Raw genomic sequence first — 27725 nt, 5'->3', positions numbered from 1 at the left:
TTACACTGTTAAAATAGATTATTATCACTTGCAAAGACTGATTAGTGGAAGAATATTAAACACGAAGGTATTGAAAAGTTGCGGTTCTCAAGCCTGCAGTTAATCTGTGGTATTTTTAGTGGCTGCCTATGCCAGTTCAGTAGGATTTAGAAAAGGCAACCTCTTAATGAAAATCCTTATTGTAAGGTGAGATGAACAGGTGCATAAGGCTTCAAAACTATATTGTTTCCTTTTCTTTTATGTGTTAATTAAAAATAAAGGACATTTATTCTCCCATGCCCCCCACTAATTTGTTAGAAAACCTTCTTGGGCTCACTGCCAGCTTTTGGCTCCTTTTGGTTATGGAAGCCAGATGCTACACAACAGGAAATAAACTTTTTTTTTTTTTTCTTAAGACCAAAAAAGACTCTTGTCTTTAAACTAACAGATGAAGTAATATCCTGTTATACAGTGTGACTTCACAGACACTTTCTTGTAGTTGAGACTTGTTTTGCCAGAATTCTGTCCTAAACATCCCATGAAATATTTAGGAGACTGAGACTTCAGGTTACTGAGCCAGGCTGGGGCTTTGTTTAACTAGAAATAAGGATTGCGATAAGGACAAGTCTCAAATTCTTCTCTGTTTGCTATTTAGTGGAAGAGTGCTATACTTGGCATCTCTTTCTGCAGCAGCAGGAAAAGGAAAGCTGCTCCTGGCTGGTACTAAGTAGCATAGGTAGTTTCCTGACTGAGGAAAATAGCTGAAGTGGTCTCAAGTTAGTCTTTATTCTGGAAGCGGTTTTGGCTCAGGTTTTGATTGCTAGATAAGAATATCTTTGGTGAGTCTCGGGTCCCTCCCAGTGAGGAGTTACTCACTCCTTTACAGCAGGCCAGGAGAGACTTAAGTAATGTCTAGGTAATGTTTATATGCTTTGTCCTTAATAATTCAGCGTGGTGGTTCCTGTGTGGGGCTATGTATACACATTGCATACCCTCTGAGTACAAAATAATTATTTCTGGAACGTCTCAGCTGTACTTAGTTCCTTTTTCACTTAATGAAAACAAGATATTAACTTGCCTGGGGTTGTATATGCTTTCACTGGCAGCGCAGGCAGTAAAAGCCAAAGAGCTCAACTCTAGTTTCTCATTGCCATCCAGGAAAACAAGTGAAAAGATTAAGTACCTCAACTAGGAAGATTTGTACTCTCTACCTTAAACAAAGAAGTATATGGACATCTCTGTCAATAGACTTAAAATTGTGTGGATATGGATAATAGAGAATTGTGATGAAAGTTAGAATTGACAGTGGTTTATCTTTTGCTTGTGACTCACCACGTGGATTTGGTCAGGTTGCCTAGCATCTTTGTGCTTCTCGTTTGAAAATCTCGGCTAACTACCTTGAAAAGATATAAAAAATTAATGTCTCTTAAATGCTTTGAATGGTTTGTAAAGGGTTTTATATCTTGTGAATACAAGATGTTATTTCATAGACTTGGTATCTGAAGTCTTAAGTACATTAATAGACATTGTTAATATTTAAATCACAAGAGAATGTATTTTAACACCTATCTAACAAAAGTATAAGGTTTTATTTTAAATGGGTGTAAAATGTTTTAAAACAGTGGTGTTTGGCGGGTTTTGCTGCTTTGTTTTTTCCTAAGGAGGGAAAACTAACCAAGCACAATGCTAATTATGCACTCAGACGGACAGTACCAGGTAACAAAAGTTGTTGCTTTTCTTTTACCACTTATTCTAGGTTACGTTTTAATATTGGTGTAATGAATAAATGTTAAACCTTGTTTGTCAACCTCTAAAAATTGTTTTAAAATCATATGTGGCGAGGTTCACTGTTTTCATAATGAGTAATAATATTTTTCGACACTAAGTGAAATGACTTTCCATCATACTTAGAATAAAATCTAAACTTTCTTTCCCATGGCCAATAAAATTTTGTGTGATCTGATCCCGGCGTACTCCTCCAACTCCCATACCACTCTCCCGCAGTGTGCTTCCGTCACACTGGCTTTATGTTGGGCTGTGCAGTGTGCCAAGTTCTTTCCCGTCTTAGGGCCTCTGCCTGGCGTTTACATGGTGAGATCCCCCTCCTTCAAGCTTTAGCTAAAACATCTCCTAAGAAAGACTTTCCTTGTGACCTCCCTTTCTGAAGTAGATCCTTTATACATTATCACCACACCCAGAGGTTTTTTCCTTTTTCTCTCTCGCATACCACATGCCTACATTCAAAACATATCCAGAATCCTACACCTCTGTTCATCTCCATCTCTGCCACTGTAGCCTAAGCCACCACCTTCTCTCACCCAGATGATTGCAATATCCCTGTCACCCTCCCTCCACCTTCGTCCCTTTCCATCTATTTACACAACAGCCAGAGAGAGTGATCCTGTGAAAAGCCTTCACTGGGTTCCGTGGAGCCCCTCTTTGTCTCCTACTGCCACACACACCCGCACACACACACACACACACACCCCTACCCCTCAAGCCTCATTGGCCTCCTTATTAGCCCCAGTCATGTTTGCCAGGTTTGCCTCTGCCTGGAGTGCTGGTCCCTAATGCCGGTCCCCTAAGTAGGTCTACGTGGGTCACGTATTCAGTTCCTTCACATCTTGAGTCTTATGTCACCCTTGTCGCCTGTTCTTTTTTTTTTATATAAATTTATTTTTGGCTGCGTTGGGTCTTCACTGCTGCATGCGGCCTTTCTCTAGTTGTGGTGAGCGGGGGCTACTCTTCGTTGCGGTGCGCGGGCTTCTCATTGCAGTGGCTTCTCTTGTTGAGGAGCACGGGCTCTAGGCGCACGGGCTTCAGTAGTTGTGGTGCACGGGCTTAGTTGCTCCGCGGCATGTGGGATCTTCCTGGACCAGAGATCGAACCCGTGTCCCCTGCATTGGCAGGCGGATTCTTAACCACTGTGCCACCAGGGAAGCCCTTGTCGCCTGTTCTTAAATTTCAACCTCCCACATCCATACTCTTCCTGCCCCCTTCCTTCCTTTTTTGTTTTTTCTTTAGCACTTTTTGCTATCTAGTATATATTTTTTTCATGCTGTTTCTCCCAATAGAGTATAAGCTCCATGAAGGCAGGGAATTTTTTAGCTGAGTTTATTCCTATATCCCCAGAACAGTGTCTGCTATTATTGAATTATGCATACATGTATGGATGAACAGTGTTTATCACAGTTTGCAAGTTTATTTACTTACTTGCTGTCTGCCTTCCCCCATTAATCTGGGAGTGTCAGGAAAGCAGGAAATTCAACCATTTATTCACCATTCTAGCCAAATCTTAGCATGGTGCCTAGCAACAAAATCATTCATTTGTGAATCAATGAATACTAATAATAACTTTGCCTGTGTATTGCAGCTTAGTTTGTAAAGTACTTCCTTATGTATTATTTCATTTGATTTTCAGAATCATATTGACAGGACAGTCATCTCTCTACACAAAATACTAAATGTAGGGACTATATTGAAAGTGTTAACCTGGTAAATGGCAATCAGAACTGGACCCTAGACCTTCCTACTCAGTTCAGCGCGTTTCCCACTATATCAAAGGACCTCTCAAAGAAATTTACTATGCAGATAAGTGTTTCAGTCACCTGTGTTAGAACTATTGTCCTTTTTTGTATCACTAAATTTTTATTTCTGGGATTTATAACAAACAAATCCTGTCTTACGTGCATATATGCCTAAGAAGAGAGAGCTTTGAAAAATGAGGTTTAAAATAGAAATATGGTTCTTTGCTAAATGAAAGTATGAGCTATGACTGAGTTACCACACAAACTGTACTGCTGCTTTGCTTATCTGGTTTCCTTATCTTGGGGAAGGACATGAAGAGAAACAGATAAAAATGAGAGAGACCTGCGGCAATGTTCTTATCACTGATGTATCAATAGTTTTCCTTTTTGTGACTTAATTTTTAGTCCACTTAGGAGGCCAGGATCTGTAACAACACCCTTTGCTTTGACAGTTGCATTCACAGCAGCCAGATTCCTGGGAACTTTAGAGACTATTGAAAGGTTTGCCTGTACTTTGGCTTAACAGTCCATCCAGAAAAGTAGACAATCAGGATATGATTAAGTCCAGTCCATTAGCAAATAATTATGATCTTAGATGTCACAGTGCTGAATGATCATTCCTAAAGAAGTGAATGTCACTATTCTTCACGTCTTACAAGTAAGGGTACATCAAGAGTACATTACCTGGTAAAAGGCTCTAATACAACTGAATTTTAAGTAGAATCCAGGTTTCCTTCTGTGCCATTCCACCTTCCACTGGGATCTGACTTAAACTTTATATGTTGGGTTGGGTCTTGTTCATTCTTAAAATAAAGGACTGGGTTATATAAAATGTTAAAGTGAGATCATTTGCACTTTTCTAAGATTTACTTGTTATGCTAGATCTCCAACTTGCTGCTGAGCTTGGGAAGACATTACTGGATCGGAACACAGAGCTGGAGGATTCTCTTCAGCAGATGTACACAACCAATCAGGAGCAGTTACAGGAAATTGAGGTAATTTACTCAGCGGGAGAGTTACCTTTGAGGTGTGGTCTGTCGCTGCTCTGGCGCCAATCGTATTAAACTAAAATAACACTTGGAATTAAAAGCAGGGTTTAATTTCTAATATACACTTTTTTTAGAATAAAGAACCATTGGGAAGTGTGTGGAGGTTGACTTTTACTTTCTTTAAGCTTTCCCAACATGTAAGTCTGCTATGATGAAAGAAATTTCTCTCTTCACCCTTGGTGAAGTGTACTAGAAGTAAATGGTCCAGTATTTACAAGTATGTGAAGCAAAATAAAGCTGTGAATATTATACTTAGTTTTTCACTTTTTTCTTTTTAAAATGAATGATGCAGTATTTGAGATCTGCGAAGAGGTACAAGAGAATAATGCAGTGAACACCCGTGTGCCCACCAAGCAGATTAAGAAAGAAAACCATCCACATTGTTGAGACTCCCTCTATAACCCCTCCTTGGCTGCATCCCTTCCCCCTAACCAAACACCATCCTAAATTTGATGAAAAATTTTAAAATTGTAGTACCTCATTTCGTAATATGAAAGATGCTAGATTAAGGCTTTAAAATGGAGGTGCTGTCTTGTAAATAGTCCCATTAAAGTAGCCCAGTTATGTGTAGGCCAGGTGACTGTAAAGATGCTAGTTATGGATATTAACCAAACAATTGTCCATTAGAACACTTCATGCCCCAAACTACCCTCCCACCCCCAAAAAGCATTGCACTTAAACTACAACTTCTTCTCCTCAAATTGGTACAGTAGGGGCTTCCCTGGTGGCACAGTGGTTAAGAATCTGCCTGCCAATGCAGGGGACACAAGTTCGAGCCCTGGTCTGGGAAGATCCCACATGCCGTGGAGCAACTAAGCCTGTACGCCATAACTACTGAACCTGCGAGCCACAGCTACTGAGCCCACGTGCCACAACTACTGAAGCCTGCAGGCCCCAGAGCCTGGTCTCCACAACAAGAGAAGCCACCGCAATGAGAAGCCCACGCACTGCAATGAAGAGTGGCCCCCGCTCGCCACAACTAGCGAAAGCCTGCACACAGCAACGAAGACCCAATGTAGCCAAAAATAAATAAATAAATTAAAAAAGAAAAAAAAATTGGTACAGTAGAACCAGGACTCTTATGTCTATGTGCAGAAAAATATAAAAGACCTTAGAACACAGAAGCCATTCATCATGATCAGAACTTACTGAGTTTTGATTATATATTGAACCAGGTGCTAGAAATGCAAAGACGTGGAATAACATTGTCCTTGACTTCAATCAAAATTACACAGATTTCAGTTTTTGAATACAAATAAGCCTATCATCAAAACTAAGACAAATTTATTTTCAGTATCCTTAATTTTACATAGTAGCCATAATTAAGATGCATACAATGGATTCCCCTCCCCCCTTCATCAGGATTTATGAATTTAGCCAATGATGTGACTGAAATAGACCTTTATAATTCTCGGAAGGTGTATCTTGTAATGATATTGAAGTCACCAGCTATCATTTTTGGTATATTCTATATCAGAAGAGCATAGAACATGCCATACCCAAAACTGAATAGAATTGGGCAGAAACCTAAAAATGCAGGAAAACCAGGCATTTTAAAACTATTAAAGTAGCCAAATGTCATACATGATCAAGGAACTCATCCCTGTTTTGCTTCATAGACGTCGTTTTTCAACTCATTGGAAAATTTCATAGAGTGGTCCTAGGGCATATAAATGGAGATTACCGTATACCATGAGGTACATTTATTTGTATTTGGGTAGAAACATAGTCTTAATACATTGTATTGATGTTTTCCATGAAGGCACCTATAAATCACTATAACTGAATACTATAATGCTTATTTTTTTTTTTTTTTTTTTTTTTTTTTTTTTTTTTTTGCAGTTGACAAGAAAATTAGTTATTTCTGAGATATACATTTTAAAGTAATAAATAGGATTATTACTTATAACATTATACCAGAACATATAAGATTTTTAGAAATTTCATGTAATGTCTGAAACATTTATATTAACATATTTCCATACATATTTCCATACAAGTACAAATATAAGATTTTTAGAAATTTCATGTAATGTCTGAAACATTTATATTAACATATTTCCATACATATTTCCATACAAATACAAATATGATTTTTAGAAATTTCATGTAATGTCTGAAACATTTATATTAACATATTTCCATACATATTTCCATACAAATACAAATATAAGATTTTTAGAAATTTCATGTAATGTCTGAAACATTTATATTAACATGTTTCCATACAAATAACCCAATGAAAGTTTAGTATTAGTTGTTTTGTTTGTTTTTTTATACTGCAGGTTCTTATTAGGCATCAGTTTTATACACATCAGTGTATACATGTCAATCCCAATCGCCCAATTCAGCACACCACCATCCCCACCCCACCGCAGTTTTCCCCCCTTGGTGTCCATATGTCCATTCTCTACATCTGTGTCTCAACTTCTGCCCTGCAAACTGGCTCATCTGTACCATTTTTCTAGGTTCCGCATACATGCATTAATATACGATATTTGTTTTTCTCTTTCTGACTTACTTCACTCTGTATGACAGTCTCTAGATCCATCCACGTCTCAACAAATGACTCAATTTCGTTCCTTTTTATGGCTGAGTAATATTCCATTGTATATATGTACCACATCTTCTTTATCCATTCGTCTGTTGATGGGCATTTAGGTTGCTTCCATGACCTGGCTATTGTAAATAGTGCTGCAATGAACATTCGGGTGCATGTGTCTTTTTGAATTACGGTTTTCTCTGGGTATATGCCCAGTAGTGGGATTGCTGGGTCATATGGTAATTCTATTTTTAGTTTTTTAAGGAACCTCCATATTGTTCTCCATAGTGGCTGTATCAATTTACATTCCCACCAACAGTGCAAGAGGGTTCCCTTTTCACCACACCCTCTCCAGCATTTGTTGTTTGTAGATTTTCTGATGATGCCCATTCTAACAGGAGTGAGGTGATACCTCATTGTAGTTTTGATTTGCATTTCTCTAATAATTAGTGATGTTGAGCATCTTTTCATGTGCTTCGTGGCCATCTGTATGTCTTCTTTGGAGAAATGTCTATTTAGGTCTTCTGCCCATTTTTGGATTGGGGTGTTTGTTTCTTTGATATTGAGCTGAATGAGCTGTTTATATATTTTGGAGATTAATCCTTTGTCCGTTGATTCATTTGCAAATATTTTCTCCCATTCTGAGGGTTGTCTTTTCGTCTTGTTTATGGTTTCCTTTGCTGTGCAAAAGCTTTGAAGTTTCATTAGGTCCCATTTGTTTATTTTTGTTTTTATTTCCATTACTCTAGGAGGTGGATCAAAAAAGATCTTGCTGTGATTTATGTCAAAGAGTGTTCTTCCTATGTTTTCCTCTAAGAGTTTTATAGTGTCCACTCTTATATTTAGGTCTCTAATCCATTTTGAGTTTATTTTTGTGTATGGTGTTAGGGAGTATTCTAATTTCATTCTTTTACATGTAGCTGTCCAGTTTTCCCAGCACCACTTATTGAAGAGACTGTCTTTTCTCCATTGTATATCTTTGCCTCCTTTGTCATAGATTAGTTGACCATAGGTGTGTGGGTTAATCTCTGGGCTTTCTATCTTGTTCCATTGATCTATGTTTCTGTTTTTGTGCCAGTACCATATTGTCTTGATTACTGTAGCTTTGTAGTATAGTCTGAAGTCAGGGAGTCTGATTCCTCCAGCTCCATTTTTTTGCCTCAAGACTGCTTTGCCTATTCGGGGTCTTTTGTGTCTCCATACAAATTTTAAGATGATTTGTTCTAGCTCCGTAAAAAATGCCATTGGTAATTTGATAGGGATTGCATTGAATCTGTAGATTGCTTTGGGTAGTATACTCATTTTCACAATGTTGATTCTTCCAATCCAAGAACATGGTATATCTCTCCATCTGTTGGTATCATCTTTAATTTCTTTCATCAGTGTCTTATAGTTTTCTGCATACAGGTCTTTTGTCTCCCTAGGTAGGTTTATTCCTAGGTATTTTATTCTTTTTGTTGCAATGGTAAATGGGAGTGTTTCCATAATTTCTCTTTCAGATTTTTCATCATTAGTGTATAGGAATGCAAGAGATTTCTGTGCATTAATTTTGTATCCTGCAACTTTACCATATTCATTAATTAGCTCTAGCAGTTTTCTGGTGGCAGTTTTAGGATTCTCTATGTATAGTATCATGTCATCCGCAAACAGTGACAGTTTTACTTCTTCTTTTCCAATTTGTATTCCTTTTATTTCTTTTTCTTCTCTGATTGCCGTGGCTAGGACTTCCAAAACTATGTTGAATAATAGTGGTGAGAGTGGACATCCTTGTCTCGTTCCTGATCTTAGAGGAAATGCTTTCAGTTTTTCACCATTGAGAATGATGTTTGCTGTGGGTTTGTCATATATGGCCTTTATTATGTTGAGGTAGGTTCCCTCTATGCCCACTTTCTGGAGAGTTTTTATCAGAAATGGGTGTTGAATTTTGTCAAAAGCTTTTTCTGCATCTATTGAGATGATCATATGGTTTTTATTCTTCAATTTGTTAATATGGTGTATCACATTGATTGATTTGCGTATATTGAAGAATCCTTGCATCCCTGGGATAAATCCCACTTGATCGTGGTGTATGATCCTTTTAATGTGTTGTTGGATTCTGTTTGCTAGTATTTTGTTGAGGATTTTTGCATCTATATTCATCAGTGATATTGGTCTGTAATTTTCTTTTTTTGTAGTGTCTTTGTCTGGTTTTGGTATCAGGGTGATGGTGGCCTCATAGAATGAGTTTGGGAGTGTTCCTTCCTCTGCAATTTTTTGGAAGAGTTTGAGAAGGATGGGTGTTAGCTCTTCTCTAAATGTTTGATAGAATTCACCTGTGAAGCCATCTGGTCCTGGACTTTTGTTTGTTGGAAGATTTTTAATCACAGTTTCAATTTCATTACTTGTGATTGGTCTGTTCATATTTTCTATTTCTTCCTGGTTCAGTCTTGGAAGGTTATACCTTTCTAAGAATTTGTCCATTTCTTCCAGGTTGTCCATTTTATTGGCATAAAGTTGCTTGTAGTAGTCTCTTAGGATGCTTTGTATTTCTGCAGTGTCTGTTGTAACTTCTCCTTTTTCATTTCTGATTTTATTGATTTGAGTCCTCTCCCTCTTTTTCTTGATGAGTCTGGCTAATGGTTTATCAATTTTGTTTATCTTCTCAAAGAACCAACTTTTAGTTTTATTGATCTTTGCTATTGTTTTCTTTGTTTCTATTTCATTTATTTCTGCTCTGATCTTTATGATTTCTTTCCTTCTGCTAACTTTGGGTTTTGTTTGTTCTTCTTTCTCTAGTTTCTTTAAGTGTAAGGTTAGATTGTTTACTTGAGCTTTTTCTTGTTTCTTTAGGTAGGCTTGTATAGCTATAAACTTCCCTCTTAGAACTGCTTTTGCTGCATCCCATAAGTTTTGGGTCGTCGTGTTTTCATTGTCATTTGTCTCTAGGTATTTTTTGATTTCCTCTTTGATTTCTTCAGTGATCTCTTGGTTATTTAGTAACGTATTGTTTAGCCTCCATGTGTTTGTCCTTTTTACGTTTTTTTCCCTGTAATTCATTTCTAATCTCATAGCGTTGTGGTCAGAAAAGATGCTTGATATGATTTCAATTTTCTTAAATTTACTGAGGCTTGATTTGTGACCCAAGATGTGATCTATCTTGGAGAATGTTCCGTGCGCACTTGAGAAGAACGTGTAATCTGCTGTTTTTGGATGGAATGTCCGATATATATCAATTAAATCTATCTGGTCTATTGTGTCATTTAAAGCTTCTGTTTCCTTATTTATTTTCATTTTGGATGATCTGTCCATTGGTGTAAGTGAGGTGTTAAAGTCCCCCACTATTATTGTGTTACTGTCGATTTCCTCTTTTATAGCTGTTAGCAGTTGCCTTATGTATTGAGGTGCTCCTATGTTGGGTGCATATATATTTATAATTGTTATATCTTCTTCTTGGATTGATCCCTGGATCATTATGTAGTGTCCTTCCTTGTCTCTTGTAACATTCTTTAATTTAAAGTCTATTTTATCTGATATGAGTATAGCTACTCCAGCTTTCTTTTGATTTCCATTTGCATGGAATATCTTTTTCCATCCCCTCACTTTCAGTCTGTATGTGTCCCTAGGTCTAAAGTGGGTCTCTTGTAGACAGCATATATATGGGTCTTGTTTTTGTATCCATTCAGCCAGTCTATGTCTTTTGGTTGGGGCATTTAATCCATTCACGTTTAAGGTAATTATCGATATGTATGTTCCTATGACCATTTTCTTAATTGTTTTGTGTTTGTTTTTGTAGGTCCTTTTCTTCTCTTGTGTTTCCCACTTAGAGAAGTTCCTTTAGCATTTGTTGTAGAGCTGGTTTGGTGGTGCTGAATTCTCTTAGCTTTTGCTTGTCTGTAAAGCTTTTGATTTCTCCATCAAATCTAAATGAGATCCTTGCCGGGTAGAGTAATCTTGGTTGTAGGTTCTTCCCTTTCATCACTTTAAGTATATCATGCCACTCCCTTCTGGCTTGCAGAGTTTCTGCTGAGAAATCAGCTGTTAACCTTATGGGAGTTCCCTTGTATGTTATTTGTCGTTTTTCCCTTGCTGCTTTCAATAACTTTTCTTTGTCTTTAATTTTTGCCACTTTGATTACTATGTGTCTCGGCGTGTTTCTCCTTGGGTTTATCCTGTATGGGACTCTCTGCGCTTCCTGGACTTGGGTGGCTATTTCCTTTCCCATGTTAGGGAAGTTTTCGACTATAATCTCTTCAAATATTTTCTCTGGTCCTTTCTCTCTCTCTTCTCCTTCTGGGACCCCTATAATGCGAATGTTGTTGCGTTTAATGTTATCCCAGAGGTCTCTTAGGCTGTCTTCATTTCTTTTCATTCTTTTTTCTTTAGTCTGTTCCGCAGCAGTGAATTCCATCATTCTGTCTTCCAGGTCACTTATCCGTTCTTCTGCCTCAGTTATTCTGCTATTGATTCCTTCTAGTGTAGTTTTCATTTCAGTTATTGTATTGGTCATCTCTGTTTGTTTGTTCTTTAATTCTTCTAGGTCTTTGTTAATCATTTCTTGCATCTTCTCAATCTTTGCCTCCATTCTTATTCCGAGGTCCTGGATCATCTTCACTATCATTATTCTGAATTCTTTTTCTGGAAGGTTGCCTATCTCCACTTCATTTAGTTGTTTTTCTGGGGATTTTTCTTGTTCCTTCATCTGGTACATAGCCCTCTGCCTTTTCATCTTCTCTATCTTTCTGTAACTGTGGTTTTTGGTCCACAGGCTGCAGGATTATAGTTTTTCTTGCTTCTGTTGTCTGCCCTCTGGTGGTTGAGGCTATCTAAGAGGCTTGATGGGAGGCTCTGGTGGTGGGTAGAGCTGACTGTTGCTGTGGCGGTCAGAGCTCAGTAAAACCTTAATCCACTTGACTGTTGATGGGTGGGGCTGGGTTCCCTCCCTGTTGCTGTGGCGGTCAGAGCTCAGTAAAACCTTAATCCACTTGACTGTTGATGGGTGGGGCTGGGTTCCCTCCCTGTTGGCTGTTTTGCCTGAGGCAACCCAACACTGGAGCCTACCCGTGCTCTTTGGTGGGGTTAATGGCAGACTCTGGGAGGGCTCACGCCAAGGAGAACTTCCCAGAACCTCTGCTGCCAGTGTCCTTATCCCCACGGTGAAACAGAGCCACCACTCGCCTCTGCAGGAGACCCCCCAACACCAGCAGGTAGGTCTGGTTCAGTCTCCCCCAGGCTCACTGCTCCTTCCCCTGGGTCCTGATGCACACATTACTTTGTGTGTGCCCTCCAAGAGTGGGGTCTCTGTTTCCCCCAGTCCCGTCAAAGTCCTGCAATCCAATTCCCACTAGGCTTCAAAGTCTGATTCTCTAGGAATTCCTCCTCCCGTTGCCTGACCCCCAGGTTGGGAAGCCTGACGTGGGGCTCAGAACCTTTACTCCAGTGGGTGGACTTCTGTGGTATAAGTGTTCGCCAGTCTGTGAGTCACCCACCCAGCAGTTACGGGGTTTGATTTTACTCTGATTGCGCCCCTCCTACCGTCTCACTGTGGCTTCTCCTCTGTCCTTGGACGTGGGGTATCCTCCTTGGTGAAGTCCAGGGTCTTCCTGTCAATGATGGTCCAGCAGTCAGTTGTGATTCTGGTGCTCTCGCAAGAGGGAGTGACAGCACGTCCTTCTACTCCGCCATCTTGGTTAATCTCTATAATGCTTATTTTAGCACATTTTCCAAATATAGATGAAAAAAGTCCAAATATTTGTATAATTAGAGAATGATGCCTATTTGTTACTATAGGAGATGACAAACACAGTTACTTTATGATCTAAGTTACCTGTCTTTCTACCTTTATTTTCTTTTCTGTGGTATTGAAGATGATTAAACAGTTGAAACAGATCATTGACATTCTGAAAAAAATCCAAAGATCTTTGAAGAGTCTCCAAATCTACAAATAACACTCCACTATCTAAAGTCTTCTGTAAGATTTTTTTTTTCCTTAAAAAATGTTTGTAATCAAGTTTTTACACGGATGTGGTTCCTTGGCCCCTGCAGTCACCTCTCCCGAACCCCCAATTCTTATAAGATGTTGAAAAGCATAATAGAAATGAAGTATCCAGGTCAGACCTTAATGATTAAATAAATATACAATTAAATATATGTATAAAGCTAATTAAATAAATTTAGCCTGGATTACTTCCAGAAACATTTCCATGGATCTCTTGTTTCTGTAACAGAGCACGTGGTCCACTGGTTCATAGATCCAAGCATTGTAGCCTTCAACATTTCACTCTTTATCCAAAGCTATTTTTGACTAAGAACAACACTGTCTTAGATTTCTTCTCTGCCATTACGGTTGGCTTTCTTCTTTCTTTCTTTTTATAAATCACGTCCTGAAAGTCAATAGGAATGGGATGAAACAGGGAGATGAAATGGCAGTTCTGGCTAAGCCCGCTTACCAGCCAGAGGCCTCCCACAGACCAGCCTTACTGCCTGTTTGGTTCACACCTGGGCCCAGGCAGACTTGCAGATCACAACAGACTTCCAAGGTCTCCCTCCAGTAGTCTACAACAAGGAAAGCCTGACGCTCTTGTAAAAGTAACCAGGCAGCTGAAGAACCTAATTCTGTACTAAAAGATGACCCTTGCAATAGGTATAGTGCCTCTTATCATTATATCCTTTCGGAACCCCCTAAACTTTATAAGGACTCTTTCCTTAATTCAAACCTTATGTCTTTTTTTTCTCTTTAAAGTAAACTTTTTTTTTTTTTTTGGAAATAAACATACAGAAAAAGGCACAAATGCTAAGTATATAGTTCAGAGAATTTTCATAAACATACCCATGCAGCCAATACCCAGATAAGAAATGAGAACATTATCAGCTCTTCCAGTCACCACCCTAAACAGCACTCTAACACCCTAGATTAGTTTAGCCTGTCTTTGAACTTTACACAAATGGAATCACTTGTACAAGTTTTAAACTGACTGTTTAGAATGTTTATTGGGAGTTTTCCTGATTCAAAAAGTAATACATGATCATTTTTTAAATTTAGCAAAATATAGTTGAAAACCAAAAAGTAAGCTCTTATCCTACCAACCCAGAGAAATTTTAAATCAGCCAGAAAATGGTCCTGGAACAAGCTACTCAGAGTAGATGAAGAATGTGCAGAACTGGTGAAAACGCTAGGATAAAATCCCCAAAACTATACAAAATTAATGCACAGAAATCTCTTGCATTCCTATACACTAATGATGAGAAATCTGAAAGAGAAATTAAGGAAACACTCCCATTTACCACTGCAACAAAAAGAATAAAATACCTAGGAATAAACCTACCTAAGGAGGTAAAAGACCTGTATGCAGAAAACTATAAGACACTGAGAAAGAAATTAAAGATGATACAAACAGATGGAGAGATATACCATGTCCTTGGATTGGAAGAATCAATATTGTGAAAATGACTATACTACCCAAAGCAATCTACAGATTCAATGCGATCCCTATCAAACTACCAATGGCATTTTTCACAGAACTAGAACAAAAAATTTCACAATTTGTATGGAAACACAAAAGACCCCGAATAGCCAAAGCAATCTTGAGGAAGAAAAACAGAGCTGGAGGAATCAGGCTCCCTGACTTCAGACTATACTACAAAGCTACAGTAATCAAGACAGTATGGTACTGGAACAAAAACAGAAATATAGATCAGTGGAACAGTATAGAAAGCCCAGAGATAAACCCATGCACATGTGATCACCTTATCTTTGATAAAGGAGGCAAGAATATACAGTGGAGAAAAGACAGCCTCTTCAATAAGTGGTGCTGGGAAAACCAGACAGCTACATGTAAAAGAATGAAATTAGAACACTCCCTAACACCATACACAAAAATAAACTCAAAATGGATTAAAGACCTAAATGTAAGGCCAGACACTATAAAACGCTTAGAGGAAAACCTAGGCAGAACATTCTATGACATAAATCACAGCAAGATCCTTTTTGACCCAGCTCCTAGTGAAATGGAAATAAAAACAAAAATAAACAAATGGGAACTAATGAAACTTAAAAGCTTTTGCACAGCACAGGAAACCATAATCAAGACAAAAAGACAACCCTCGGAATGGGAGAAAATATTTGCAAATGAAGCAACTGACAAGGGATTAATCTCCAAAATATACAAGCAGCTCATGCAGCTCCATATCAAAAAAACAATCCAAAAAAAAAAAAAACAATCCAATCCAAAAATGGGCAGAAGACCTAAATAGACATTTCTCCAAAGAAGATATACAGATTGCCAACAGACACATGAAAGGATGCTCAACATCACTAATCATTAGAGAAATGCAAATCAAAAGTACAATGAGGTATCACCTCACACTGGTCAGAATGGCCATCGTCAAAAAATCTACAAACAATAAATGCTGGAGAGGGTGTGGAGAAAAGGGAACACTCCTGAACTGTTGGTGGGAATGTAAATTGATACAGCCACTATGGAGAACAGGATGGAGGTTCCTTAAAAAACTAAAAATAGAACTGCCATACGACCCAGCATAATCCCACTACTGGGCATATACCCTGAGAAAACCATAATTCAAAAAGAGTCATGAACCGCCATGTTCATTGCAGCACTATTTACAATAGCCAGGACCTGGAAGCAACCCAAGTGTCCGTCAACAGATGGATGGATACAGAAAATGTGGCACATATATACAATGGAATATTACTCAGCCATAAAAAGAAACGAAATTGAGTTATTTGTAGTGAGGTGGATGGACCTAGAGTCGGTCACACAGAGTGAAGTAAGTCAGAAACAGATAAACAAATACCGTATGCTAACGTATGTATATGGAATCTTAAAAAAAATGGTTCTTATGGACCTAGGGGCAGGACAGGAATAAAGGCGTAGATGTAGAGAATGGACTTGAGGACACGGGGAGGGGGGAGGGTAAGCTGGGACGAAGTGAGAGAGTGGCATGGACATATATATACTACCAAATGTAAAATAGATAGTAAGTGGGAAGCAGCCGCATAGCACAGGGAGATCAGCTCGGTGCCTTGTGACCACCTAGAGGGGTGGGATAGGGAGGGTGGGAGGGAGGGGATATGGGGATATATGTATACGTATAGCTGATTTACTTTGTTATACAGCAGAAACTAACACACAGTTGTAAAGCAATTGTACTCCAATAAAGATGTTAAAAAAAAAAATCCCCCAAACTGACTCATTATGGAAATAGACAACTAGGAAACTGTGAGAGGATATTTTCTCAGTAGAACTACAAGTATGCTTTCAAAGACTGTTAACGGGTTTCAAACAGTCCTCATAAAAATTAGTATTTTGTTAGGCATTGTTTTTAATGTAAAAAAAATGATTAAATAAACGTTGAAAGTAATGATTGGCTTCAAAGATGCCTATAGCCTGTGTGGCTTTTACTCAGCATCTAATTTTTCAAGATTCCAGAGCAAGTTTTTCTCTCCTGAATGAGGGGATGGAGAGAAGCTTTGGAGAGTAATGAGATCTGACACACCAGACACAATCGGATTCTCGTAAAGTTTTCTACAATTGTGTGAGCAGCCCACAGCCTTGTGTTTCTGTTGCTTCTCTGCTTGGAAACCTGCATTATCCCCACAGGAGTCAAAGAAGTCTGGCCTTAGAGGTGTCCCTTCTTTCAAAAGCTCATGTCTTCCTTGGAAATTTTAAAGCATTTTGTGCTTCCCCTATGACATTTATCGATATTCTACTATATATTACACTTATGTCTTGATTTGTTTTATTCTCTTTCTCTCCCCCTGCCACCTCCCCATTTTCCGTTGCAACATTGAAGGCTGTTGTTGTGTTTATTCATGGTCTTTGGAACATAGTAGGTAATCACTGAATACTCGTTCAAATCAGTGTCTTAACAGAGGACAGGTAAGCAGTTTACGAAGCACTTCCAATAATTCCTAAACTGTGGGTTTCCACCTCTGGAGATTTTGAAAGGAGGTGGAAGGAGCTCTGGCCTCAGTGTTAGAATGTTCCGACTTAAGCCCTTAATTCTATAGCAAATAGCTGGACTTTAAGCCTGTGAATTACCTCTCAGATCCTGTTTGCTCCGCTGTGTAATTGTGGTAAGAATGCTTGCATGACATTGGTACAGAGTTGTTCTGAGGTGATGAGATTATGTGTGTGTATATATTTTGGACAGTATAAATGGTTGCACAGTTTATCCGTGTTTTAAGAATTTTAGTAATGAAAATCTTAATTCTGAAAAAAATAAATCCTTTTCAATAATTGGAAAATAGATCTTAAGAACAAGCCAAGCTTTTAATAGTGAGATTATAGGTGGTTTTTATTTTCATATTCATACTTTTTAATTTTTTCCTAAATTTCCTTCAGGGGAAATATATTTTAATCAGGGGAAAGAAGTTTTTCAAAGGTAATGGGAAATATTTCTTCAGTATTATGGAAGGTCATTTCGATACTAAATTCAGAGGATTTGGGCTGTAATCCTTAATATAAGGATAATCCCAACACTGCATAAAAGCTGAATTTCCATTCCATTCCTTATGAGTTTTTAGTTCGGTTGTGTCTGTCTTTTCCAGCATTCCAGGTCAGGGTTCTACAGTTGCAAACAGGTGTTAATATAATCCTGCTGGCCTTTTTCAAAAGTTTGCCTCAATTGTAAAGGTGGCCTATTTATAGCTTTTTCACATAACCTGAACCTTTTACTCCTAGTTGAGGTGACATTCTGTACAAATTCTAAGACAAGTGGGAGATAACCCACGGAACTTAAACTTTGACACTCTTGCCTATAAGTTGACATTTTTGCCTATGTTTTTGCTACCCCCATGTTCCCCTCCCTCCACTGTTTAGCTTAAATATCCCCTCATCACCCACCCCTGTTTAATATGACAAATACTTTTGTGCTCGATCTCTTTTTGGCACTTGAATTTTGGGATCTTGGCAATCCAGACAGGTTCATTTGAGGCTATGATCAAAGATTCTGAATTGAGAAAACCAGAACATGAGAAGCATAGCCATACCTTTAAATGAAGGGTAGAAAATAAGCTAACCCATTTCCTTGTAGAATCAGAAAAAATTTGATTAAATACTAATTTGAAGTTTTGGAGGCCAAGCCTTAAAGCAGTGTCTGACTACATGGATTCTGATTCTCTGGCCTCACATCAGTACTTGCTGAGAGAGCTAAAAATTTTTCTTTTAAGTTGCTGACCAATTTAGTCAGATTCCTTTGTTAGGTAACCTATCACAGGTTCGTGGAGAAGTGAAGGGCTTTTCTGATTAGTTTTGATTTAATCATAATAAGATTAAACTCCTACCACGTGAAAACAAGCTTCCTGCCATTCTTTAGATTGTCCTTAAAACCAAGTCCTCTAAGACCAAGATATCACAAGTTCTTCCTAAATGGTTTCATTGTGTTTTTTTCCCCCTACAGGTTTTTATATATCAAATGAGGGGGACCTACTGCAGTTTTCTAAACAGCCTCTTTGTACTTATTTACATATTGACTTATTTCCTTTATGTCGGCCACGACTCTTAATTTGAATATTATATCTTTAAAAAGGGACATATCTTGGGGCCCATGTAAGAGAGACTGGTAAAAAATGTCTCTTTCAGATTGCTGAGGCATACCTGTGCCATGGGAATAAACACAGAGAAATTGTCCATAAATGGAGCAAGAGGGGAAAGAATTAGTATCTAATAGGGTCTTTTCCCAAAAGGGCTATAGCCAAAGCCATTCTCAAACTCTTTGAAAGAAGGCTCTCGACATTCCAGCAGTCTGAGTTGTGGTACCAAGCATGAGCTGTTGTGAAGAGAGATCTAGAAATGGCCATTAGCCAATATTTGTTTAGTCCCTACTGTGTATCAAGAATTGTGCTAAATGGACTAGATGTGTAAGAGCCTTCCCTTCTTCAAGGAGGGTTAGGAAGACTGTGACGTTAACAAGTAAGCAATTTGGTTGTTTATTATTAAGTGTGAAGTGTTTTGAGGGAAATTAATAGAGTGCCTTGGGAGTGGTGTTGCTTTAGACGGGCTGGTCTAGAAAGGCTTCTGAAGCCTTTATGTTTGCATGGAGGCCTAAAGGATAATCTTGAGTTTTTTGGCCACCTTTGTGCTGTCGATCCCTTTGGCTATCTCGTGACTCTAAGATGAACCTCTTAAAATACATGAAATACATAAAATTACAGAGGGAATCGGTTATATTGAAATGACTATCAAAATATTGAAAAAATAAATTTGTGATATATTAATAGAAGTGTTTATTAATTCATTAAATACCAAGATCTAATAGCAATCTAAAAACTGTCATTTCAAATAGTGATGAGATAAATCAAGATTTCTGCAGCCACTATCATGTGCTATGGAAACATCTGTGATTCCTGTAAGTGATGAGGTCCTAAGTACTCCTCATACTACTGGTGGTTTGTTGCCTCCATTCATAATTGAAGAAAATGCTAAATTTCAATTAGAAGTTAGTGAAAATGAAGGTGTAACTTTTCTCCCATCCAAGTTCGTGGACCCTGTCAATTCAACCCGTGGACCTCAGGTCAAGAGCTGCTGGATTAGATGGAGCCAGCCAGGAAAGGCGAGGCCCCTGGGAGAAGGGAGATTGGGTAATAAAGGCCCTAAAGGAAGGGGGAGCTTGCCTTAAAGGGAGGCAACTCCGCAATTTCAAGATGAAGGTACCCCCTGAGGGTGAAATAAGGACTACATATGAAGCTGGAAAAACCATTTAAGAGATGGGAAAATGTTAACACTGAAACATATTAAGGAATTGTTGGGGTTTTTAAAAGTGTGATTGGAATTGTGGTTAAAATGAGGTCTTATCGCTTAGAAATATATAAATATGTATACTTAAATTAAGATGTCTTGGATTTGCTTTAAATTGATTGGGGATGAGGGGAGTGGAAAAGTAGAGATGAAACAAGATTGACTGTGTATTGATAATTGTGAAACTGGATGATGGATAGATGAGGGTTCATTAAACCATTTTTCTGCATTTATATATGTTTGAAATTATCCATTTTAACAAGTTTTTTAAATGCAGTAGATAAGATTAGCCATCTGTAGAGAATCAGTATTTGTGTGGGCTGAGAATTTAGGAAGGAGCACTCAAATATATAAGTAGTAAGTACCTTCAGGGAATTATGATTGTAGGAACATGTCAGAATATAACATGATAAAGAATGCTGTTGTGATACAGTTAAAATATAGCCTAATTTTTGTGAATAACTGCAACTAAATTAAGTCCTAAGAAGGGAAATGGTATACATTAAGCGTAAGAATCATTGTCGATCCAAGTGAATGTTTATGTCTCCTGGACCCAAGAGAAAGAGACATTGGGTTGGGGGAGGGGAGGCTTCCAGAATTTTCCATGTCCAAGATCAACATTTCTCTAGTAAGTGTGATCCATGGACCACTTGTACTAACATCACCTGGGGTTTTTACTAAAAATGCAGAATCCTGGCTCTACCACAGTCTCATTGACTCAGAATTTTAGGGGAAAGGGGCCCAGATTCCTATACTTGAATAAATCCCCCAGTTGAATTTTAGCACATGTAAAGTTTGAAAACGCGTAACTGTAGATAAGGATGAAATAGCTACTCTTATCGAGCAATTTTACCATTTGCGAGATACCATGCTGAACCCTTCCCTCATATTAACCTCACAGCAACCTTGTGAGGTAGGTGATGAGGAAATCTCACCTTAGAAAAACTAAGTTACTCACGGGAGGTCACCCAGTTAGCAATGGCAAAGTAGAACTTCAAACCAAATTCCAACCCCACAGCCTGTGCTCTTAGCTTCTGTACTGCTGCCTCCCATCAGGCCATCTCTCTTCTCTGATCCTGTGCCCACCAAGACTTGCATGGGAATTGGCCTCCCACCTGCCCTCTGTGGGGCAGATGTGTCCTACGGAGGATGCGACTATTCCAATCACTAGGCAGACCCAGCTCCTGTGGTAACTTAATAATTAAGTGTCTGGTCTGTGCATTAGACTTTTTTTAGGTTGTTGTGAATCAGTCCCAAAGAATACTTGACATAAAGTAGCTTGCAAAATTTCTGCAGGTATTATATACATTCCTATGTTCTAAACCTTTTTCTACTCCAGTATTCCAAAGAGATTGAAAACATTCCCTACCAGTGACAGGAATCTACCAGGACATTGCCAGCCAGAGGGCAGGATTACAGGCACACTTCTAGGAGAAGCTGGTGGGGATTGAGGGAGTGAAGAATAAACACAGGCTTTTACAGGGGCTATGCTGTGTGCTCACTCCACCTCATTTAATACTTTCAATCCAACAGGGTAGGTACTAACGGATCCACAATTTATTTTCAATTCTGAACCCAAAAAGCTCTATAAAAACAAGATTTTTTTCTTAAGTAGGCAACAAATTCATTTGACAGCAAACCCTGACCTGAACTCATGTGAGGCTGTTTATAATCTTTATTTATACTTTTGATGAGAATATTAATGCTTGATAACAGGTTGCTACCCAACCCTCACTGGGATGTTATAAAGTGTGTGTCGTCTTCCTAAAATTTAAAGAATTTTCCAAAACGCTCTTGGCCAAGAGTTTCAGATGAGAAGGTATGAGAATTAGGTGTTTTCTCAACACATTGCTACCGAGCTATGTAACTAGTTTGAAAAAAGGCCTCATGTACTTTTTTCAACTCTGCCACACCACTGCCATTTAAAGAGCCCATTGAAAGTCATATAGTCCTTTCTTTGAAAGAAGTCTGTGAAAGAAGTCTGTTAGCTTTGCAAATACTTGTATAGGTATATAAGAGAAGCCTCAAGAAAAGTATTTTTAAAGTCATGTCTGGTCTATTACCATTTGGTCATTGGTAATGCTTCAGACCTACCTTTTTCCTCTTCCTGGTTGTGCCCCAGAGAAATATTGTGACTATTTCATTTGGAATATATACTGTCTTTTGTCGTCTTCAGGTGGAGTTGAGTCAGAGGGGAAACAAGGAAACGTAACATTGAGGCATTAAGGTTGTGACTATTCCCCTTTATCCTTGGCCATTTAGAAAGCAGTCTTAGCAGTACCAAAATAAATAATCTGGCAAGTTTCTCACAAATAAGGAGGATTATGGTGACAACATTCTCACAGAATTAAAAATATCTTTGAATAATACTAAGTTAAAATATCTTTTTCTGGTTAAATCAATATTTTTTCCCTGTTCTTTGTCCAGGATCTCTCACCCAGAGGAAAAAAAATTAAATTTTTTTCAAGCGAAAATCATCTAAAATCCTCCTCTTTAGGCTTTTCTTATGTCTATAAAACATATTTTTGTTTAAACATTGATCATGTATTCCATGCTTTTTCTCTTGTGGGATTATCGTGTCTCACTTAGATTTTCCTGTCAGATATTAATTTTATGTGTGTTTTGTGCTTTGTAAGAGTAGAACAGCCTTATGATACACGAGATGTTGGTGAGCTTTAGGGAAACTAAGCATATAAAGGATGGCTTGTACTCAGTTCTTATTAAGGAAAGTAGTTTAATGAGATTTAAAGTTCTTCTTTTCATAAAATAAACCTGTGGTATTGTGGTATAATGAAAATCATATATTTGACCTTTGTCCCCATGTCCTGGTGTAGCGCTCCTAAATCCCTTGGAATTTCCTGAATGATAGGATGGAGACTGGTTGCCAGAGGGACCAACCACATGATTAGAGGGTTAGAACTTTCAGCCCAATCCCCAGCCTCTGGAGAGGGGTCAGGGACTGGAGATTGAGTTCACTCACCAGTGGCCAGTGATTGAATGGATCATGTCTGTGCAGTGAAGCTGGGTTTCCGGGTTGGTGAACACGTGGACGTGCTGGGAGGGTGGTGCATCTGGAGAAGGCAAGAAAGCCCCGCACTGCTCTCCACCCCCATCCCTGCCCTGCGCATCTCTTCCCTTTGGCTGTTCCTTAGTTGTATTCTTTATAATAAAGCAGTAAGTGTAAGTAAATCCCTTTCCCGAGTTCTGTGAGTTGTTTTAGCGAATTACTGAACCTGAGGGGAGGTCATGGGAACCCCCAAATTTACAGCTGGTTGTTTGAATGTACGGGTGGTGCCTGGGACTTGCCAACAGCACCTGAACTGGGGGCAGTTTTGTGGGACTGAGCCCTTACAACTCCAGGCAGTTAGTGTCAGAATTGAATTGAATTGTGGGATACAGTTGGTGCTGGAATGCTGCAGGTATCTTATCTGTTTAACGTGTGAACTGGTCACAATCATCTCTTCCAGTATCTGACCAAGCAGGTGGAGCTTCTGCGGCAGATGAATGAACAGCACGCAAAGGTTTATGAGCAATTAGATGTCACAGCAAGGGAACTGGAAGAAACAAATCAAAAGCTCGTTGCTGACAGCAAGGCATCACAGCAGAAGATTCTGAGGTAAAGTTTTTAGAATCCATTGAAGAAGCCCTAGGAGAAGTCATGTAGTATAAACTAGAATAGAACATGGCTGTAGTGGGTTTGGGTCAATATGGGGTAAGGTTTAATTTAATTCTCTGTGGAGAATAGAGATTAAATAGAAGTCTTTTCCAATTATGGAAGCCCAGTTTGAGTGGCTGGCAGCTAATCTCTCCTCACTGCTTATGCCCTTAATTTAATATGACAAGCAGCAATTGGCTTCTGTCTGTTCCTCGCAGTCTGACTGAAACAATTGAATGCCTACAAACCAACATTGATCACCTCCAGAGCCAAGTGGAGGAGCTGAAGTCATCTGGCCAAGGGAGAAGGAGCCAGGGGAAGCATGACCGTGAGAAATCGGCACCCAGCTTCTCATCTCTGAAAGAGCTGTATGACCTCCGCCAGTAAGAGCCTGCCTTTCTGTGGCATTTGCAAGCAGGAGAGCATCTCGTGTCACTGACACATTCTGGATTCCAGTAGATTAAAAGTACCCTTTTAGGAAATGCCACTTGGCTCTTAGACCACCGTTGGTTTGAACAAAACCACTTAATTTAAACATACAAATGATTGAGTTATTGGGTATTAGTAATTCTATGAACACTTATTTTTGAAAGTCTCGTGAGTATTTATTTTAGTGCTTTTAATGTGTTAAATCTTATTTTAAAATAAGGTGCAGTACTTCTGACAGACTACAGATTTTGGGGTTGTATTTCACATTCCAGTGAAGAAAAAAATTGAAAATTCAGTAAAACAAAAATCCAGGCAAACAGAAGGTTTTTTTGCCTGCAGAAATGCCTTTACAATATAGAGTTCTGAGGTTGAATCTTTATTTAAGAACTATTTCTTTTTTTTTTTATTATTATTTATTTATTTTATTTATGGCTGTGTTAGGTCTTCGTTTCTGTGCGAGGGCTTTCTCTAGTTGCGGCAAGTGGGGACCACTCTTCATCGCGGTGCGCAGGCCTTTCACTGTCGCGGCCTCTCTTGTTGGGGAGCACAGGCTCCAGACGCGCAGGCTCAGTAATTGTGGCTCACGGGCCTAGTTGCTCCGTGGCATGTGGAATCTTCCCAGATCAGGGCTCGAACCCGTGTCCCCTGCATTAGCAGGCAGATTCTCAACCAACACGCCACCAGGGAAGCCCTAAGAACTATTTCTTGAGCACCTGTTGTAAGGCAGGTGCTAATGCCAGATGTCAGGAATGGTGAGCAAAACAGACAAAGTTCCTGCCCTCGTGGAGGTTTCAGTCTCATGAAGAGGCAGATAAGCAAATAATCACACAAATAAGTACAGTTACAAGTTGCCTAGGAGTCTGAAGAGGTGAGAGACCAGCCTGTGCGTTTGGTGGTCCTCAGCGTCGACCATTCACCAGGTCACCTGTGCGGCTTTTCACTGCCAAACCAGCGACGCCCTCAGGCCTAATCAGAATCTCTAGGTGTGAGGAAAAGGCTGCCCAGGTGTTTCTGATGTGTTTGTGGTTTAAAAATCACTGCAGCAGTGGTTCTGTCTTAGCTGTATATTATGAATCACATGAAGAGCTTTTAAAAAAAAAAAAAAAAAACTCAAGTCCAGATGGCAGACCGGCTAGGTCAGAATCTATGTGGGCGAGACCCAGGCTTCAGTATTTTTTAAGACTGCCCAGGTGATTCTAATCTGCAGCCAAGACTGAGCACCACTGGCTGTTCTGATTTCCTCGAACAGTATCAGTCGTACAGCTGGTCTTTGGGAATGGATGTTATGTAGTATTTTTAATGTTCAAAAAAAATTAGTCACAGAATGTGTGTTTTCTCACATGTGTTCACTTTAGCCACTGCTCTGGTGCGGAGCAGGCAAAAACATCAGTCACGTCACGGCTCCTCAAAAATATGTAGTTGCAAAAAATCATCAGTCTCCCTCTTTGCATTCTCAGTCGACCTGTGTAATAGATTCTTTCGACATTTTCCCCAGGCACTTCGTGTACGATCACGTGTTTGCTGAGAAGATCACTTCCTTACAAAGTCAGCAAAGCCCTGATGAAGAAGAAAATGAGCACTTGAAGAAAACAGTGACAATGTTGCAGGCGCAGCTGAGCCTGGAGCGGCAGAAGCGGGCGGCCGTGGAGGAGGAGTGTGGGCTGGTGCTGAAGGAGAACAGCGAGCTGGAGCGGCAGCTGGGGGCCGCGGACGCCTGCCGAGCCCGCGCGCTGGAGCTGGAGGCCGAGGTGGCGGGCATGCGGCAGATGTTGCAGTCGGAGCATCCTTTTGTGAATGGGGTTGAGAAGCTGGTGCCGGACTCTCTGTTTGTCCCTGTCAAGGAGCCCAGCCAGAGCCTGCTGGACGAGATGCTCCTGACCGTGCCCGAAGCGCACAGAAAGCCTCTCAAGCGCAGCAGCAGTGAGACGGTGCTGAGCAGCCTGGCGGGCGGCGACATTGTGAAGGGCCACGAGGAGACCTGCATCCGGAGGGCCAAGGCCGTGAAGCAGAGGGGCGTCTCCCTCCTGCACGAGGTGGACACGCAGTACAGTGCCCTCAAGGTGAAGTACGAGGAGCTGCTGAAGAAGTGCCAGCAGGAGGAGGACTCCCTGTCCCACAAGGCTGTGCAGACCTCCAGGGCCAAGGACCCGGCTGCAGCGAGCGCCCAGCCTGAGCCTGGCCGCCTTGGCTGGGAACCGGCCTCCGTCACCCCAGAGCCCACCAGTTCCCCCACCACCTCGACGCCACCAGAATACAAAGTGCTCTTTAAGGAGATCTTTAGCTGCATCAAGAAAACTAAACAGGAAATCGACGAACAGAGAACAAAATACCGATCTCTCTCTTCTCATTCCTAAGTGAACCGCCAGCTCCACTACTAATTGGCCTGTTTCCTATCACCTCTCTCTCCCACTCACACAAGTGTGTGTAGACCCCAAAGCCTGATACTGCTCCTGACGTTTGCCTCATTGCTTTGCTTATTTAGCAAATGCATACAGCGAGGGAGGAAGGTGGCTACCGGTGGCAGTTGTATAATCGAGTTCCATGTAAGCTCCTCAGTAAATCCCATGACAAACTGGCCTCTGGCTGGCGTGATAATTAGGTTGTGATTCCTTGAAAAACCCCAGAACCAGTGGAGGGAAAATATGTGCTCCTGGAGAAGTAGGCCTGGAGTAACTGTAGTATATAGTGTGTGTGTATATATATATATATATACGTAGTGTATATTATATAGGGGAAAGGCAGAGCTGAAACAAAGCTAAGGCAATTCCTACTGCCTCCTTGCTTAACTTCTCAAAACTATGTAGAAGTCAGATGGCTGCCAAGTGAAAATATCTTTTGCAAATACTGTTGGATACTGTGAATTCATTAAGAAGAATGTTCAGGAGAAAGCAGGGGTCTAATCCAAAATACATGGCATTAACAAATACTCCAAGCCTTTGAGTTTGTTACATGGGCTACCAGTTGAACTGTGACTGACAGGTAATCCTAATACATTTTAGTCTAACTGAATACCAAACTAAAAGGGCAGGCTCTGGTTGACCCAGTTAGCTTGTTGGAGCCCTGGAGGGCCTCTTCCCCACATTCAAATGTTTCTCCTCAAAGCTGTAGTGGTTAGGATAGGCAAATCATTCTTTTCTTAAATTCAGACTAAAGGGGCGAGATGAAACCCGTACCCGCACTGTGCTGTCTGAGCTGGCTCGCCTGCCAGCCTCAGGCCGCTCCTACTCACTTCCTACCATTCCTGTAAATGTTTGTGACTTGCCGCAGGAATTCCTGTCTGCCACTTTATTAAACAGTGTTGCTGTCCTGACTGTGGAAATAATGCTCATCCTCTCACTTGCATACTTTTAATTTAAAACTATTTAAGAGAACTGAGGTTCCATTTATTGTGTATATTTTTCTAAAAATCAAATAAAACTACCTATGAAAATGAACAAATGGATCAATTGCTTGTTATTTTAAGCTTAAGCCATTTCACTGTTATTACCAACTTTTCTTCTTCCAACAAATCTCTCTGGGAAGAACTGATTTTTTTTTCCATTTCCATTTTTTCCCATTCCTTGGAATTGTGTAATAGCACAAATTCTGTTCATACTGATAAATGTTCATTAAAATTACTATGTGATTGAAAAACATTTTCAAATTTATATGCTGTATACAATTTTCACTGTTTTAGAAATGTCAGACTTGGTTCTGAATTAATAGCATTTGACTAGGTAATTCTCAAAACATTTGATCATTCAGTCATAGGAAAGACATTTTACAGTATTCAGATGTTAAAATGAGCACTGAATCTAATTTTGCTCAATG

General features: G+C 39.6%; 1 protein-coding gene across 3 annotated transcripts in view; it reads left to right on the top strand.

Annotated features, from left to right (window-relative positions):
• Window positions 1-27330, top strand: part of CDR2 (cerebellar degeneration related protein 2) — a 31549-nt gene extending 4219 nt beyond the window's left edge. The window contains exons 2-5 of one of the 3 annotated variants that reach the window (XM_059898959.1): window positions 4389-4501; window positions 23299-23447; window positions 23705-23869; window positions 25411-27330. In XM_059898959.1, coding sequence (XP_059754942.1) covers window positions 4389-4501; window positions 23299-23447; window positions 23705-23869; window positions 25411-26269 — 1286 coding nt within the window. In that variant the 3' untranslated portion in view covers window positions 26270-27330. The remainder of the gene's footprint in view (window positions 1-4388; window positions 4502-23298; window positions 23448-23704; window positions 23870-25410) is intronic. The other 2 variants (XM_059898957.1, XM_059898958.1) reach the window with 2 other exon arrangements.
• Window positions 27331-27725: the final 395 nt, after the last annotated feature.

The sequence above is a fragment of the Balaenoptera ricei genome, chromosome 15 (assembly GCF_028023285.1).
Source record: "Balaenoptera ricei isolate mBalRic1 chromosome 15, mBalRic1.hap2, whole genome shotgun sequence".
In the NCBI taxonomy this organism is placed as follows: Eukaryota; Metazoa; Chordata; class Mammalia; order Artiodactyla; family Balaenopteridae; genus Balaenoptera; species Balaenoptera ricei.
The sequence above is the reverse complement of the archived record's forward strand: the minus strand, read 5'-3'. Positions and strand labels throughout refer to the sequence as shown.